Below are 17956 nucleotides of genomic sequence, written 5' to 3' on the forward strand. Positions count from 1 at the left end.
ACGTGAGCAACGGACTTTGTCTTTTTTTGCGACTCAGATGATTTGCAGTTTCCTCTTTACTTTTATTATGCCAAATATTCCATGATTATGATTTTGACACACAAAATTAAAGGTGTGTTTGTATTTCAAAATATCAAATTGGGAAAAAGCATAAAAAGCGTTTACAAAATCATTTTAATGTTTTACTTCTACCTTCGTTTCATTTTGTGGCTATATTGACAAGTTTTTCAATATGAAAGTTTTACTATCCTAATAATCGACACAACTAATGTATTATAATCTATCCATAATATCTAGTTACTCGATAAAGAAACTATTTATTAGGGGTTTATTGAAATATAAGTTTGACTATTACTTACTTATATATATAGTTAATAATAAAAGTAACAATAATATACTAGTAATTAACTGCTTTATAGTATTGTTAAACATTAATGTGACATTCCTTTTCCATTTTAAATTCATAACAATCTCCCCTTATGTTTTCAATTAAGAATATTTTTGCTTATCCCATAAGTGACATAAGAAATGAAAAGTTGATATTCCATGAAGAGGGGTATATTAATAAGTAAAGTTAATTGTGCTAAAAGGTATTCACTGTTTTCAATTAACTTTTGAATCTTTTTACACAAGTGTAGTCAACTTCAACAATAATTTAATTTGAATATGAGGTTGTATTTAGTGTAAATAGTCTGATTAATATTAGAACATTTCTTTTTTGGCCTCCACCATATATAAGGTTAAAGAAAAAGAAATGTAAATATAGTCGAGAAGAATGACATATCTTCTATAGGCACTAATCTGATTTGACTAGTTTCTCTTTCCTTGCAAGAAGGTTATTGAGCTACGAAATCTTGTGTACGCCACTGTATCCTTAGTTCGGGAATTACAGTTAGAAGGAGAAACAAGATTCAGATACTAGTAATTTTTTTATAGGCCACAGTCAACTCTTAAGAAATCCAATACTATAAAACTGAAATTGTAAATATAAATACTACAATATATACCAAGTTTAAAAGTCACACTAACTTCAAGATTTGAAAAGCATACACAAATTTTAAGATTTGGACCTTTTTGACTGTGATTTTGGTTCCACATATGTAAGTCACTTTCTAACTAAAAAGTCACATTTTGCAGAATATCTACACGAACACTTGAGCATAACTTGCTTTACGCTCCATTTACATCTTCCCCTTTTGCTTTCCAAACTTTACATCATTACTCCTACCCAAATTGAGGAAAACAAAAGTTTACTGCACCACTAAAGCACATCTTCATGGCCCCTGTGCCTCTCATTTTGTTTTCCCTCACTAAGTACAATCACTCACCTTGTGTGATATGGAAAAAATCATCAAACTTCCTTCACAACCTTCCTTTTGGAGTCTCATTGCCAGACATGCTATGAGGCTGGACTGCAAATGACTTCTAAGATTAGACGAAAACAAGTAACTGTGAATCACTATTATGTCGAGACAGAAGCAAGAATATGCAAATGCTACTTGTCAAATTACAATACAAAATATGGATATTCTAAATAAGTAACAAGTGCACCTTAGCCAATATACTAAAAATCATATAAAATTTTATAAAAGATGAGTCTCTTTACACAGTAATGGGATAACTTACAGAAATTTACACTTATAAATTAATGTTACAGACTACTGCAAAAAAAAGGTTTTGCAGTTTAAATAAGAAGTCAATGGACAACCCTTAGAGCTGTCACAAGAGGCAAAATACAAGAAAACAATGGCTCTCACTTTATTAAAGTATGACTCACCAAAGGCTCAAGAATGAACGCTAATATCCATATTCATGTCGTCTTGCTTCTCAGTCATTTATGACTCATTTGTCCCCCCTGCGTGATTGGACTCATTGTTAAAGTTGTAAGTAGCAGAACCCCGTCGGTTATTGAGACTGTCTTTACTATTTCTAGAAGCAAAGGTGGTATTTGCATCGTAACCAAGAATATGCTGACTTCCTCTATCATAAGCTCCTACATCTTTATCCAAGCCACCTGTGTCACCACAGCTCTTCCTTCTGCAAAATTTTGGTGATTTTGCACGGGTTGGTGGTGGCTGCAGGACAAAGAAAAGGAACTTAAAACAATAAGGTGGTTAAGTTGATAAATAGCAGGGGATGTCAAAAGATCAGTAACCTAATGTGAACTTTCATTAACATGCTCAAAGGTTACAAAAGCGGTAAAAAACGTCACAATAATACAACAGATTAAATTTATGGTAAACCTCAACTAGAAGTTGATGTTACTGTAAGTTACTGCTGATGAAAATGCAGTACCTTTTTCAGTTCAGCCTTAGGTGGAGGTCCTTCATGGTAGAAACTCGGCATTGGGTTTGCCTTAAACAACAAATTCCTTCTCATTTGCTTCATAGCTGCTTCTCTTTCCTCCTAAGTTCAGAAGGTAGAACGAAATCAAAAAATATATCGATTGATAACACATTCATTAATTCAGTTTCTGTAGGATAACTTTGATTGATCTGTATTCTACTATTACATCCAGGATCAGGTGACAGTAACATAAGGCAGCCCGTACCTTTGTCCTTTCCTCGCATTGAATTTTCTCAGCCTCCAAAGCTTGATGTTTCTCCTCCAACTTTGAGTAAAACTGCAAGAAGGGGAAAAACAGAAAGCAAGACAGAATTGGTCAAGCTTTAGATTTTTCATTTCAAGGAGAACTTGAAGTTCCTTTTCTATTGTTAAGTTGTTTTTTGTTTTGATCATTTAGAGGGGACAAGTAGGGGTAAACAATGAGGTGAAGAATTAGAACTAGCAGTTTCAATAGTCCTAAGGAGAAGTGCAAATCGACAGCTACCTCCTTCCTTCTTGCTGCACGTTCAGAGGACAGAAATACTGGGGCTGCCGCTACAGTGACCCTGGATTTTCTTGCTGAGATCACATCACTTCTCATTGTTGAGGAAATCATCAAATGGCAAAGCAGAATTCAATAAGGGCACACATCAGAGAAAGTGAAGACTTTGTAAAGTTAGATCAAAGGAGAAAGATCATACCAAGAGGCAATTGACGAGTCTTCCTCATCAGAATATTTCTTATTATCAGATTGCAGTGGCTTCTTAAGTGCAACTGATGAAGAAACCTGAAAGAGAATATCATAGCCACAGATGAACATGCTGTATGATCTATAGACCCTAACTCCAATATTATGCATTGACTTCTCAGTGAAAAGTGAGTTTTCTCATTCACCAAAAGTGGAAGTAAAATAAAACACGAGGACTTTGTCATTTTTGCAAGATCAAGTGCTTCGGATTCATCCTCTTCCTTTAATGACATAACCCAGTAGACAGTGGTCAAAACGCACATAAAGCATAGGGGAATAACCTGGTTTTGTACAGATCTCGGGGCTTGCAAATTATTTGTTTCAGATGGCTTCTGTGCAGCACTCACGTCACCTGCATCATTCCTAACAGGACGTGTTCCATGAGAAGAGCGCCTCTCAGTTGCCAGAGCAAATGGCTGGGGAACAGTGCACTTTGTTTTACAGCTTCCAGCAACAGATTTGGTTATTGATTTCACGGAAGATCTTGATCTCCCGTTATCATCTTTTACCTTTGTGCCTGGTCGATCTTGTTCCTGTCTGCTATCAACTGACATTTCAGCTGTGCAGTCCTTCGCTTCATGCTCCTCTGTTTCAACATTGTCATTCAGCATATCAGTTCTCTGCTCCCCAATGGCATGCTCAGATGACTGCAACACATCTTGATTACCATCTCTCATGTAACTTGAATCCGGAGAAACACCTTGCTCCTTTTCCATACAGGTATCTGTAACTTCTAACCCCATCAACCTCTGAAAAAACATCAATAAAATAAGAAAGCATTATTTACAACTAAGGGTTTAATCATGCTAAAATATCTTTTGAGTCCATCATCCGAATTGGTAAAGTAAATTGATTTATTTGTTTTCCTAGAAAAATTGCCAGTCCGTTGTGTTAATGACTCTGCACAAAAACTACATAAATTTCTTTATCAAAACAGGTTTGAATGGTCCCATTGGAGTTGGTGAAGCAAGAAATATTTGAAGTTCTAGTACCAAAAGGACTCCTGCTTTAGAAATAGGACCTCTCAATACTAATCAAATACTCCCTCCGTCCCTTTTTAGTTGTCCACTTTAGAAATGACACACAGATTAAGGCAACAATGATTAGCATAGTGAAGTTACAATTTTACCCTTATGACAACTTTTCACTTTAAAATTACAACCACTTCTTTGAATTCAAGTGAAATAAATTGGAGGGAAACAACATACACTTTTACAATTTTCAAGAAGTGTAAATAAGGGTATAATAGGAAAAAATTTGTTGTCCTTTCTTGGTTTGTCAAAATGGACAACTAAATAGGGACAACTAAAAAAGGAAATATGGACAACTAAATAGGGACGGAGGGAGTAGTTATTTATCAAAATAATAATTGAATATTTCCTCTTTTCTGCATACTCAATTATATATTGCTATCAAGGTTTCTATTTATTATTTAAACAACATATGCATACTGAATAAGCAAGTGCATGGAAACTTGGACTTATACTTGTAAAAAAATAATAATTAGGCAAAATCTGGCAACAGTCAACTGTGAATTTTGCAGTTAGAGGAACATTTATCCTCGCTTTGACGAACTAAATTGTGCATAAAATGAACTTAAAGCTACCCATCTCCAGAAGCATGTTACGCTTGTCAGTGAAGTAGCAAAAGGGGCTAAGATTAACTCTTAGGTACAAGGAATCAGCATGCTGACGTGCCAAATGTACATTGCCAAACAAGGTGGAAAAATCATATTGTTCCAAGAAAACAAATGCTCTATATAATTTCTGTGATAATTAGTGATTGAAGCCCTTTCATATCCATTAAAAGGCTTGATTGTTACACCTCATGAAAGTATACCAAATTTCCCTGAGATCCAGGTTTTATCTTATTCCACAGAAACATTTGCTTTCAGTGTAACATGACTCTCGCTCCAGCATAAGTTACTGAGTAGCTTTCTCCAGCATCTGGTAATTGCTACTGTACTTTTTTTTAAAAATTAGATCATTTCAATCACACGTTTCTAACAGAAGTAGCAATGGATAAGCCTCGTAATACTAAAATCAATGCTGGATACTGCAGTTGAAGATCAATGGTTTGGCGTCCTAATACTAAATAAGACGAAGAAAGAGCCAGAAATTTTTGCATCTCAATAATTCATGAAACAAGGAGAACATATATACTATATAGCTTCAGAAGGGAAAGTAGACTCCACAACACCTCCACGCATTGGTGAGTCCAAAACTATAAGCAGAAACTATATTATTTATACATCATATACAGATGCATATAAAAAGGCATCACCCGTTCACACAGGGTCCAGAAAGGGCCAGACCCCAATGGGGTGTCATACAGAAACCTAAATCTACAGGTAAACACATATGAATAAAGATAGTGTAAAGGGGGTCTGTATAAATGACAATCACAGAACAGATATTTTGCAAACTACATGATGCATTACATAGAAAATGATTCAATGAGCACCTAACTGAAAAATGAAAAGGTACAGCAGTGATACAACTATGTCTTACTTTTGAATATCATCACTTCGAAACATAAATTTACAAAAAAATGGATAAATAGTGAAAAGTGAGCAAAAGATCCATGTTACGGAACCAAGACAACCTATATCCTGGAACACAATATAAAGAATCTCCCTCTCCCTGTAGGTCGCGCTGAATGCAAGTTTTTATACAGAAAATCAGAATCAGACATCTTCATATCCTTTTAGAACCCAATTTTAAGAATTTTCAACCCCCCCCCCCCCCCTCCCCCCATTTATTTCATATTTTTACCTCTATCTCAAACTCTCATGTTTACATTCTAATCAACCAAAATATCAACTATCAGCAATCAAACTCAAAAAGCATTTCATAATGCAACATCCATATATTTCAATAGATTATCACACCCACCAAATTACAACTCAAATCCTTAAACATAGTAAAGATTGAAGAAATTAACGAAGAATATGTAAGTAAAGCTGAAAATGTAATAGATTTCTTATATAGATCTGCAGAATGTACATAACATCATAACCAAAATCGAATAATACAAATAGATCATAGTCTCACAAAAATTAAAAAATCTCACAAATAACAATATCAATACAAAGATTTTTGAGAAATCTCACCTTTGAAAAGATCGATTTGTTTGCTGCTTCTTCTTACCCAGAAAATATATGCAGTTTTTTCTATTACAATACAAATAGACAGAAGAAAATATTTATTTATATAGCAGAAAGAAGGAGGTAAAAGAAAGAACAAGAAAAAAAAAAAAGGAGCTTTTTATACTATTTTTATTTATGGATTCAAAAACAAATTTTATTTTTAGAAAAAAAAAATAGCTAAAAAAATGAGTAGGGAAGACCAATTATTGATGATTTGTATCACTTGATTGAAGAAGACAAAAGTAATTTAAAGTATTATTATTATAATAAAACCAATTAAGGAGAGATTAAATTGTCAAATCACCTTTCAATATCCACAGAAAATTTGTGTTTTTAATCACTCAAATATTAAAAAAATTGATTTTCATCATTTTAAATTTTTTATTTAACATATTTAATCTTCTATTAATTACCATAGAGTATAGAGACACCTCTAAACCAATTTGTCGTGAATATTTAATTATTGATGTGTTATGCTAATTTGAATTGTTATTTTATATTTAAGAATGACATAATTTTGAAAATAATCTAAATATAATATGTTTTAATAGAAACCAAAAATACATATTATAATTAAATCAAAGTAAAATATATTTGAATAATACATGTACTTGTAATGCTTTCTTTATTTGTTGAAATATACACATATTTAGCAAGGGATATTGTATCCGCATTGTGGTCAGAGGCAATAATTCACTCCTCTATATTTGAAATATGCCTCTCTAGGAGCATTACGATCTGCAGCTCAAATGGTCCCTTATGAAGTCTGCATTGTGGTCAGAGGCAATATAATTATTATGAAGGTTCGATTAAATTATCTTTAACGAAATATTATATTATTTAAATAAAATAATTGTTCTTTAGATGACTTAGTTAATTTGGAGGTGTTCTTTCATACGGATGATCTGAGATCGATCTCCCTCAATATCTAATATCTTTCGAGTCGAACCTGTTGTATAGAGTTGTCTAGTACGATTTACATTCATGATTTAACTTATTAGATTTTCATTAAGAAACAAATGAATAATATTAGCATAATCTTCCCAAACCCAAGTTAATTACAGCTAAAATTCCTGAAAACTTGACTCTTTAACCATAAATAGTTAGAAGGTCGAAGAAATCATTGCTTTAATTTGTTTCCAATCTTTGATTACTATTTGCTAACCCTTTTGATAAAGTCTCACAACCTCTTGCTAATTTTAATTTTTCAACCCCACTCTTTGCATCTTATTCTAATTACTCTTTTGATTCTTTTTAAAAAATATATTTAAGAGGGAGGTTCCACAAACAATTTATCTCATAAGAAATGTCTGTGGACCATTAATTAACCAAAGTTCTTTAGTCTGGTTAGAACCTTATTATATTAAGTAAACAAAATGTACATAATTTTTAATCTTGGAGTGTTATGAAACTAATAATTGTGAATGCCCACTGTTTAAGAAATAATCATATCTTCGTAATCTTTCTCCTTAATCTTCTTCCCTCGTAAATTCTATGGTTAATGTCATGTTTTTACATTAAACATGTACACTACAAGAGTTCATACAATACACACTTGAGAAATACTTGAAGAATTGAAAAATAAGAAAGATCTCCCCTCTTTGTTTCTCTTTATTATTCTTATTTTCATCTTTTAATATATTATACTAATTTTTACGTTAATTTTACAACACGTTATCTATACGGGTCTCTTACCGTTTTCTATAAATGCGCGAATCCTCGAAAAAAATTGAAGTGTGAATTGCAAGGCAATCTCCTAAAGAGACTGAGAGTGTGTTTGGTATGGAGGAAGATATTTTCTATTTTTTTTTTTTCAATTTCATCATGTTTAGTTGATCAAAAATATTTTGAAAATTATTTCTCTGGAAAGATAAGCTGCTTAAAAATGAAGAAAGTGACTTCTCTAATGAAAGTAGGAAAAACAAATTTCATAAGTGACATTCCAAGTTTATTGTCCTCTCCCATACCCATCCAACATCTCTAGTCCCCACCCCTCGACCATTACATCCCCATCACCCTTGAACCTCCACTTCCTATCTCATCTCCTCACATAGTATTTTGCTAGATTACATATAAATATTTTTCAGAAAGTATATATTTTTCTTACTTATCAAATATTTTAAAATAAGTAAAAAATCAACTTATTTTTTCTAAATCACATAATAACACGTCAATTATGGATTTCATTCTTCCTGGTACGGAGAATAGTAAAATTGAGTGGATCATAGTAGGATAATCAGGTTCATCTATAAGCTAAGAACAAGTATATACAATGAGTTAGTAATATATGGTTACCTGAAATGCTGAATTACCAGGTGTAGCTAATGAAAGAATCCCTTAGCAAAGAAAAAGGATCCTCTAAGCTAAGCGAGCAAAGAAATTTTCTTAATTTTCCGACAAAAGAGTGTCGCTTGACGCACTTAGGCCCTAGGTGGCAGTAGTTCCTTAAGATCACTAGTTGGTACTAATTTTATTTCAAACACAATAATCTAAACGTGCTTTAATCATACTAAATTATAGTAATAGCTTAAAACCTTTTTAAAAATATTTCTACTTTGAAAACAAATCAAGTTATGAAAATATTGTAGACAAAATTTGTCTAACATATTTTCAATCGTAATTATAACAAATCTATAAAAATATTTTCAGTTCTAGTGATCACATATTTCTTATAAATTATCATTTTTACCCATCAATAAATATGAAACTTAAAATATCAATATCTATTTTCACAACATTGTTTCTTCTGAAACAAATATGAACCATGAACGGTTAAGTGAATCAATTAAGTCATACCTCAAATTAATAAACAAAATCTATACACTTGTTAGCAGACAAAAATATCAAGGAATGATTACATTTTTTTCATCATGAAATCATGTTCACTTTAAGTAATTAGCTCTAATATTTTCTCCAACTAAATAAAATAGACATTCACCACTTATCACAAATAATACAAATATATTTATATCATGAATTTTTATTTTTTTTTAAAAGGCTTTCTCGCAACAAAATGTGACTCAAATAATAAGGCGCGGGGAGTTTCAATTTTGTCAAAGCTTCCATAGCACGAAGCCACAGAGTGAGTTGAAGAAGGAGAAGCCATTCATGTTAATGGGGTCAGCAAGTCCGAAACACACATGCCTCAAACTGGTAATTTCTAATAAGGAACAAATATTTGTGAAAGGCACATGGTTCTCTTCTCACTTTGACCTCTTCATTACTGATGGCCTTCAATCTTGGACTTGCCATGGTATTTTTCTATTCCTAATTGTTTTGCTGACCTTAGTTTAGTTAGGATACTTCATTTTTTACTGTGTAATTTTTGGGGTTTTTTTGCAGCGTCGGAGGAAGAGGTTGAAGAGAGAGCATCTCAGTGGGATCAACCCGTTTCGGAGTATATTGATTTGGCTGAAAAGTATTTAGGATTTCAACAACCCGGTTCTGTTTATGGGTTTGATGATGCTGGTACTGGGCATAAAAGGGTCAGCTTTTCTTGATTTTATTTAAACCTAGTTTATTGCACATTTTCAATTATTTGATTATTTCCTCTTTTGAGTAATTTGTTAAAAGAACAGAAGGCACCCTAAAGATGAGATTTTAGCTTAATCATGTGACATTCAGTGGCCTTTGACTTGTTGATGAAACCCCATATTGTATTATTATTGTAAGAGATATTTATCATTTCAATGTTAATTTGAGCATGTAATAGGAACAATTGGTTCACATTTGTTGTTTTTGATTCATGAGTTGCTCGAGTTGATTTGAGATTTTGCATTAGCCTTATTAGATAAGTTGATTCCTAGGGCTGTTCAGTTTGCTCTCATTAAGCACCGATCAGAAGACCTTCATACTACTCGAGCGACAATTAGGATGACAATGGGGTGGGGTGGGGCGGATTTGAACCAACTGAGAGCATGGTGGGGCGGGGAACATGCTAGCAGGATGGTGCAACGAACAGGATTGGGGGGGGGGGTGCGGGTTGAAACAATCATTTTTTAAATTCTTAGCAGGGCAGTTGTGAGGTGCACATTTCATATATCTATTCCAATTGACTCTAAATCTATATAGACGAGTTGAGTTTTCCTATTCTGGAAGATCTAGTCAATCAGAGTTGAAATTCAAACCCAGTACATTTGTGTTCATAACGAAGCTAAAGAGTTGGATGATTTTTTTAACTAAATTGTCAAACTGCCAAACGGCCACACAGCACTGTTGCCATCTCTAAGCGCAATAGCGCAAGAGGGTGTGTGTTATCAGCTTGGAGCCTTGACCAAAAATATGATTTTAGCCATGTGCACTAACTGCTTAGATTGTTATTCTTGCTTTTTAAAGTCTATTGTGGTGCTCTACAGCTTTTTAGTCAACTCTAGCACATCTTTGCTTTTAATTGCTTAACGAATGTCCTAAAGAGCAAAAAATTAGTTAAGGTGGAGTCAATGTAATCAATATATCTTTATGGTATTATTGCAAGTTTGAAAAGCTATGATGTGCTTTCCATGTAGCCCATTATTTTCCTTTGATCTTTGTAGCTCTCATGGACATTTGAGAAAGAAGGCACAAAGCTGGAATGGCGGTGGAAATGCCAACCGTCTTCTAATAGCAAAAAAACTACAGCTGATATCTTGGACTTCCTCATGGATGCAAATATTAGACTGAGTGTAATGATCTTGATTGCTGTGCTGTGTCTTATTTAAAGTTACAATTTACTCCATGCACATTTTCAGTTTACTTGAATTTTATCAATCTGCCGTCTTAAAATCTACTCTCTGATAATCAGATGAACTTAAGTGATCAGGAGCTTTTATGCATAATATGCATTACAGCCAGTATTAATGTTTTTGCCATGAATTTTAGGATATCTGTTCTTAGAAATGTTGGTGGAGGATGTAGTAGTTCAGTATCCGTGCCTACAGTTCCCTTTCATACCCTCTATGGATTTAGGTGGTCTGGCAATAGTTGGTTGCACTGTTGCTGGCTTGCTGCAGTGATTGGTTTCCTAAGATCTGCCTCTCATTTGAGCTTGGTGCCCATTTTTATCTTGGAGCATGAAAGTGGAATCATCTTGGTCTGCAGCTTCTAGATGATAGTCACCAACAATGAATATACTTGGAATTTTGTTTAGTGTCATTCTTAGTGGACACTATGTTGCCATGCTTTTCCTTAATATGCCTAGACTTTGTAAAACAATTGTGAATCTGTCCCATATGAGCCTTCTTTCCGGAGAGCTCTAAGTCCATCCCATTATGAATATTTGTATATTAAGAGAACAATTTGAAAGCATTTTTTGTTGTAGGTGGTGTTAGCCTACCTCTCACCAGTGCAAGGAAAAGATAGTATATACAGAGTGAATATGCGAGTTACTACAATTGGTTCCTGCATTTATATGTATCATATTTAACATGGTGAACTGAATGTCTTCTTTCCTTTCATTTTGATTTACTGATATCTCAGCTCTAGAAAATGTTGTTACTTCTTCCTTCCATCTAAACAGCAATCTATATGATTTCTGTTATCTCTGCTTTAGAAAATCTTGCCACTTAAGTTGCCTTCCAACTAAACAACAATCTATGTGGTTCTGTTGTGTGGTATGCTTTTACAGTTTTTTTAATTTGATTGAAATGGAACGAGGTTGTATACAATTCACTTTTTGAAAAATATTAATTATCTGTTTGTTTCATCTGAAGAGATAGGTACATGGTAAAATTCACACGAGTTTATTTGATTCAAATTCTCACGAGTTTATTTGATACAAATAGGATGAAGTTGTCAGTAAAACTGAGTCATTTGAAAGGATGAAGGTGGAGGCAGAAAAATGTTTAACACAAAGCGAGAAACTCAGCAGAGAGAAAGAAGAATTCGAATCTGCAATATATGCAAAGGTGCTGTTTTCAGACCAAGCACTAAGCTCTGTTTATTATTTTCACGGGTTTGTTCAGATTTATTATGATTTTGCTCTTTCTTTTAACGTTGTATATGTATCCCTAGATCTTTCTGCTACCCTTTGTTCTGGAATGATTTATTTAGGCTTAGGAGCTGAACACCCCAAAGGTTCTTCCATGATTGATCATGACCTGTGTTCCTTTTACTTCCAGTTTCTTGGAGTTCTGAACTCAAAGAAGAAGAAACTCAGAGAACTTCGGGATAAGCTCTTGAAACAAGGAACTGCTGTTGAAGAGCCAGTAGAAGAGGACGCACAATCTACAGACAGAACTAAGACCTTTGATGAGGGAAGTGATGAGGAAATGAGTGGGGAAGAAGTGGAGAAGGAAGATGTTGGCACTTCATCAAAAAAGGATGATGTTGGCACTTCAAAAGATGTTCCAGCGGGAAGGGGTCGTGGTCGTGGTCGAAAGAGAAAGTAAATATCTAAGGATCACCATTTACAGCATCTTTAATCATCCTTGTTTTTTTGCTTCTTTATCTAACTGCTTCTAATTATACTTTCCTTCTAATGGAGAATGACTGAATGAGGATATGTATATACACTGTTTGAACTAGTGAATACTTCAATCATTTGGCTTTTGTGTTGTATTATCTCAACTCCTCCCTATCTTCCAAGGTATTTGTACTAAATTCTGTGTATAGTTGAAGTCCAGAGCAATTTTTCTGGAATTGAGTTGCATGTTTGGAAATTGTAATGTCATTCTCACTTTTGAAGGTAAGAAAATCAAAACAAATTCAAACAAGAGGTTCATCTGAACTTCGAAAAGGTTATACTTGTTATAAAAGATATTGTATAATTTGTCTTCGTTGCGTGTTTACTTTTGTTATTTTTTTAAATCTTCTTAAGAAGAAATTTTGTCCCTATCACCGACCTAACTTTAGTTTTATTAGAATGTCTTTACATTACCATGAGTAGGCTTTTCAAGTCTAGGTGATTAGTATGTGACATTAGATGGTGGTTATTTTGGTGACTCAGATTCTTGTAATATCTTGCAGTTAGATATAATTTTATATGAATAGCTACTAAGACTCCCTCCATTCATATTATATGGTATATTTAGCTTGAGAATACAGATTGCCCCTTGCTTCAAAGCTTGTCGAAGAGTATAGATAGGTTGAGGCTCAAAGACGAATATTGGAGTATCATGAAGCAACAATATTATCATTTACGACATTTGTTTGACTCCAATTTTAAAAAAATAAGAACCAGTTATATTTTTATTTTTTCCGAATATAATTGGAGTGTACTTGCACACTAACACCTTGTTTGGATGGTTGTTATACGTTGTATTGTATTATATTGTATTGTTTGTTTAAATACAATGTTTGTTTTGATTGTTTCTTAAATTTTATTATATCGTATTGTTTAAATTCATCGTTAGATAACGATGAAAATACTCATTTTGTGTAATGACCCATTTGGTGTGATCGCGTCGTTACCTTAATATTTTCTTCTCATTTTATCCTCACTTATTATTTAATAATTTTATTTATCATTTACCCTACCTTTTCATAGAAGCTCTACCACACCCTACAATTTCCTGTAGATTTATCATTCAAATTATGGTATGTGACATTATGTAACAACGGAGGACGACACGATCTATCCAAACATTATATTCATTAAAACAATACCGTACGATACAACACAACACATTACAATACAATACATAACAACCATCCAAACAAAGTGTAACATAATATGTTAATGTAAATCCTTTCGACAAAGTTTTGTATTTAACATCGACCAAACTTTATTTTGATGATCAAATTTATTTCTTCACTCATCTTCTTGTAAAATTTATCATTGATGTCCTATTTTTTCATTGATACACAAATAAAGAACAATATAACCGCAAAAAATGGTCTTAAATTGTTTCTTACATTTTTTTTTCTTTTCCCATTTACACTTATTTTTATTTCTCATATTTTCACACTAAAAATGAAACAATAACAAGAAACTCAATAATGATAAACCTAACTCAAATTAGTTATTCAATCAAAGAAGTGAAAAAATTCACGTGTGAGAAGATCAAATATATTCGTAACTTTACTAGAAGGATCAAATATACCCTTGACTTAACTAGAAAGATCTAATGTACCCTTGCATGAATATTATTTAATTAAAAAAAAAGAATTTGTTTTCACTTTTACTAGTCGAAAATGGTATATTTAGGCTATTTGTATAACAATAAGGTTAATCCGGGTCATTTATGTAACAATAAAGTAAGTATATATGTGAGTCACTTTAATAAGACGTGATATATAAATTCTATACCGCAAAATTAAAAGGTATATCAAACCTTTTTTTTTTCTCGATATTATCTTTCCACATTCTTCAAACAACTTCTTTCGCAAGGACTATGCATTTCGACATGAGGAGAACGTTTAATAAGGAAAAATATAGATAATTAGTTGTACAATAAATAGATAGAGTGGTAAATTTTAAATTTTTAATAGAACTCAATTATTATTTTTTTGTTCAAAACCGACTTCTTTTGAGATTTTAGTTTTTTTGTATAAAAAATAATAAAAATTCTAAACTAGATAAATCTTATGGCTTCCAAAAAAAGTGATTGCAATATGTATGACCAAATGGATACAACATATGAGGATCCAAGAAACCTTATTTTATTCAAAACAAAATATAGCCGTTACACAAAAGATCCTCCAACGGCTATCTTTCTCCTTAATCTCACCCCATGCCTCAATCTTCCTCTTTATAGCCTATTGATTGTCCATAACCATTTTCAATCACTGTAAAATTCACTCTGTTTTGTCCAAATTCCCTTCCTTTACTTCATTTTTCTGCATATTTCTCTAAAAAAAAAAACAATTCAAGATGAATGATTTGATGACAAAATCTTTCACAAGCTACATTGATCTGAAGAAAGCCGCCATGAAAGATGTTGAAGCTAGTCCAGATTTGGAAATGGGTATGACCCAAATGGATCAAAATCTCACTGCTTTCTTAGAAGAAGCAGAAAAGGTGAAATTGGAGATGAATTCAATCAAGGAGATTCTTCGTCGGTTACAGGACACTAATGAAGAAAGCAAGTCCCTGCACAAACCTGAAGCTTTGAAATCGATCCGTGATGGCATAAATTCAGATATTGTAGCTGTGTTGAAGAAGGCTAGAGCTATTAGATCTCAGCTGGAAGAGATGGACCGATCCAATGCGATTAACAGGCGGCTTTCTGGGTGTAAAGAAGGGACGCTGGTCGATAGGACTCGATCTGCTGTGACTAATGGGCTTAGGAAGAAGCTTAAGGAACTGATGATGGATTTTCAGGGACTGAGGCAGAGGATGATGACTGAGTATAAGGAAACTGTTGGAAGAAGATATTTTACTGTGACTGGTGAACACCCAGATGAAGAAGTTATTGACAAGATCATTTCTAGTGGAAATGGTCAAGGTGGTGAAGAATTTCTTTCTAGAGCAATTCAGGTATGCATAAACAAAACCAAAAATTATGTCTTTTTTTTCACCCCCAATTTGTCTCTGTTTTTTCCCTAATTTTTCTATCTGCAGAAGAACAATGCTCTGTTTTTTGTTGAACTGTTTCTTGGTAGCTTAGTTTTTAAGTGTTATAATTCAAGATTTAAGGGATTAACAACTTAGTTTGTGGATTGTTGTTAGTCCAAATCTATAGTGAGTATTTATATAGCTGACACCAAATTATAGAATTGTGGAGTTCCAAATCAATAGTGAGAATTCATGTAGCCCACACTAGATTATTGAATTTTGGAGTATAACTAGTCCAAATTTCTACCCTGTCCTTGGATTTGTTGCCCTTGAGCCGAAGGTCGTGTTTTGGAAACAACACTCATAGTTGTAAGGTCTGTCTACACTCTATCTCACCCCACACCCCACTCGTTGGATTTCACCGGGTATATTATTGTTGCTGTTGTACTAGTCCAAATCCAATAGTGAGAATTCATATAGCTGACACCAAATCAATAGTTAGAATTTATATGGCAACTCCTAATTATAGAGTTTTTGGGAGCTTACACCTCAAATTGTTGCTAGTTCAAATTTCATGATTAAAAGTAAAAGCCATGATTTTTAGTTGGCTGACAAACATTGATTGGTGCAGGAGCATGGGAGGGGGAAGGTGTTGGAAACAGTGGTGGAGATACAGGACCGTCATGACGCGGCAAAGGAGATAGAAAGGAGCTTGCTTGAGCTGCACCAGATATTCTTGGACATGGCAGTGATGGTTGAGGCACAAGGAGAGAAAATGGATGATATTGAACACCATGTGGTGAATGCAGCCCAGTATGTTAATGATGGAGCCAAGAACCTCAAGACTGCAAAGAAGTATCAAAAGAGCAGCAGGAAATGTATGTTCATTGGAGTTATAGTTCTCCTAATTCTGATCCTGATAGTCATCATCCCCATTGCCACCAGTTTCACCAAATCTTGAATTGCCAGCCCCATTGGGGCTTGGTTTCATTCTTTATATTCTTTTTAGCAGTTACTTTGATCACTCTCGTGAGAAATTCATGTATGTTTGTTATTCTATTTGTCACTAGTTAGTCCTTTTGATAGGACTATGAACCTTAATGGATGTGTTGTTACAAAATTTGTGAGATTTACTGGCATAATATATAGAATTAATGTTCAAAAGGCTGATTTTACCATTATGTCAACAACAACAAATAATGATAAACTCATAGACAAGTAAATGAGGTTGTAATGGTTTGGCCATATGAAGAGAGGAGGTGCAAAGGTTGACTGTAATGAGCTTAAAGAGGGGTAGAGGTAACTAAGAAGTATCACGGAGAGATGATTAGACAGGACATGATATAACTTCAGCTCACCGAGGACATGACCCTTGATAGGAGGGTGTGGAGGTCGAGAATTAAGATAGAATGTTAAATAGGTAGTCAGGTGTATTGCTTTCCCATTCCCGGAGTATTAGATCTTAAGCTCAAAGAAAGATGTAAAAGAAGACAATGGCAACAAGCAGAAACAACAACAAGATAATATAATAGTCGAGCTAAAGACTCAACATATATGTAAGGCTCCTACTCGTGAGATTACACTGGTTTGTTATTGTTAAGTGAGAAAAATACAACTTGGTGACCAAGATAAAAAAAACCGTTCTTTCTCCCAAATTTAAACATTAACGTTCGTACTCACATATCTAGACAATAATAATCTTGACCTCAATAAACAAGCTATTAGATAGATGTTAATTCACATCATAATCAATCGCAACAAATTATTTTTTAATTTTCAAGTGTCTTATTTTCTCAAAACTTTATTTTAAGATAAGGGATTGCATTTTTCTACTATCAATTATTGATACTGCCAGTTTACATATCAAAGTATTCCCAATGAAAAGTCCTACCATAACAAAAAATGAGGAATAAAAAATGAAAAAAAAAGGAAGTGATTTTGGGCACGTAAAAAAAGTTAAAGAGTTTCTATATTACAAGCAATTCCCTTGAATTTTATCTTTTTATTTTTGTTAAAGAAAATTTTCTAAGGAGACTTTGAAGCCTATTCTACAAAATCCATTTACTAAAAACCGTTTGGTGACAGAAAATGTTGTTATTAATGGATCAATGATGTTGTTAGATGTGATTGAGTTCGTGTTTTTTGTTGACACAAACAACAGCGTTGTAGCTCACAAAATTTTAATACCTCAATTGGTTGGTTATCTAATTTTCACGTTGTTGGTGCGAGTTTGATTTCCAACCCCATTTCTCTTTCCCCTACCCCTAATTTTTTTAAAAGGCTCACTCACTCATTATATAAATATTTGTATGTACTAAGATGT

The 17956-nt window shown here is 33.4% G+C and overlaps 3 protein-coding genes across 5 annotated transcripts; 2 read left to right on the forward strand and 1 right to left on the reverse strand.

Moving 5' to 3' along the window:
• Nucleotides 1-999: 999 nt before the first annotated feature.
• On the reverse strand, nt 1000-6212 carry LOC125838194 (protein WVD2-like 3). Of its 3 annotated transcripts, none has more exons than XR_007443551.1 (8): nt 6186-6212; nt 3355-3822; nt 3027-3112; nt 2831-2918; nt 2552-2623; nt 2296-2406; nt 1778-2075; nt 1000-1407 (listed from the first exon to the last, which is right to left on the reverse strand). XR_007443551.1 is itself a non-coding variant. In XM_049517270.1 (7 exons), exons 2-7 carry the CDS (start codon nt 3814-3816, stop codon nt 1836-1838), a joined length of 1059 nt encoding a protein of 352 aa, XP_049373227.1. In that variant the 5' UTR covers nt 3817-3822; nt 6186-6212; the 3' UTR covers nt 1563-1835. The 3 variants fall into 3 exon arrangements, 1 of the variants encoding a protein (XP_049373227.1); XR_007443550.1 differs by having other exon boundaries at nt 1000-1412; XM_049517270.1 differs by lacking the exon at nt 1000-1407 and having other exon boundaries at nt 1563-2075.
• A 3051-nt stretch (nt 6213-9263) lies between these two features.
• LOC125838157 (DNA repair protein XRCC4-like) lies at nt 9264-12758 on the forward strand. Its single transcript, XM_049517221.1, has 5 exons — nt 9264-9474; nt 9564-9706; nt 10754-10882; nt 11981-12103; nt 12317-12758. Exons 1-5 carry the CDS (start codon nt 9330-9332, stop codon nt 12584-12586), a joined length of 810 nt encoding a protein of 269 aa, XP_049373178.1. The 5' UTR covers nt 9264-9329; the 3' UTR covers nt 12587-12758.
• A 2166-nt stretch (nt 12759-14924) lies between these two features.
• On the forward strand, nt 14925-16756 carry LOC125838153 (syntaxin-related protein KNOLLE). Its single transcript, XM_049517218.1, has 2 exons — nt 14925-15615; nt 16265-16756. Exons 1-2 carry the CDS (start codon nt 15010-15012, stop codon nt 16592-16594), a joined length of 936 nt encoding a protein of 311 aa, XP_049373175.1. The 5' UTR covers nt 14925-15009; the 3' UTR covers nt 16595-16756.
• Nucleotides 16757-17956: the final 1200 nt, after the last annotated feature.

This window comes from Solanum verrucosum, unplaced genomic scaffold (genome assembly GCF_900185275.1).
Source record: "Solanum verrucosum unplaced genomic scaffold, falcon-dt-bn FXZP01000079.1, whole genome shotgun sequence".
Taxonomy (NCBI): domain Eukaryota; kingdom Viridiplantae; phylum Streptophyta; class Magnoliopsida; order Solanales; family Solanaceae; genus Solanum; species Solanum verrucosum.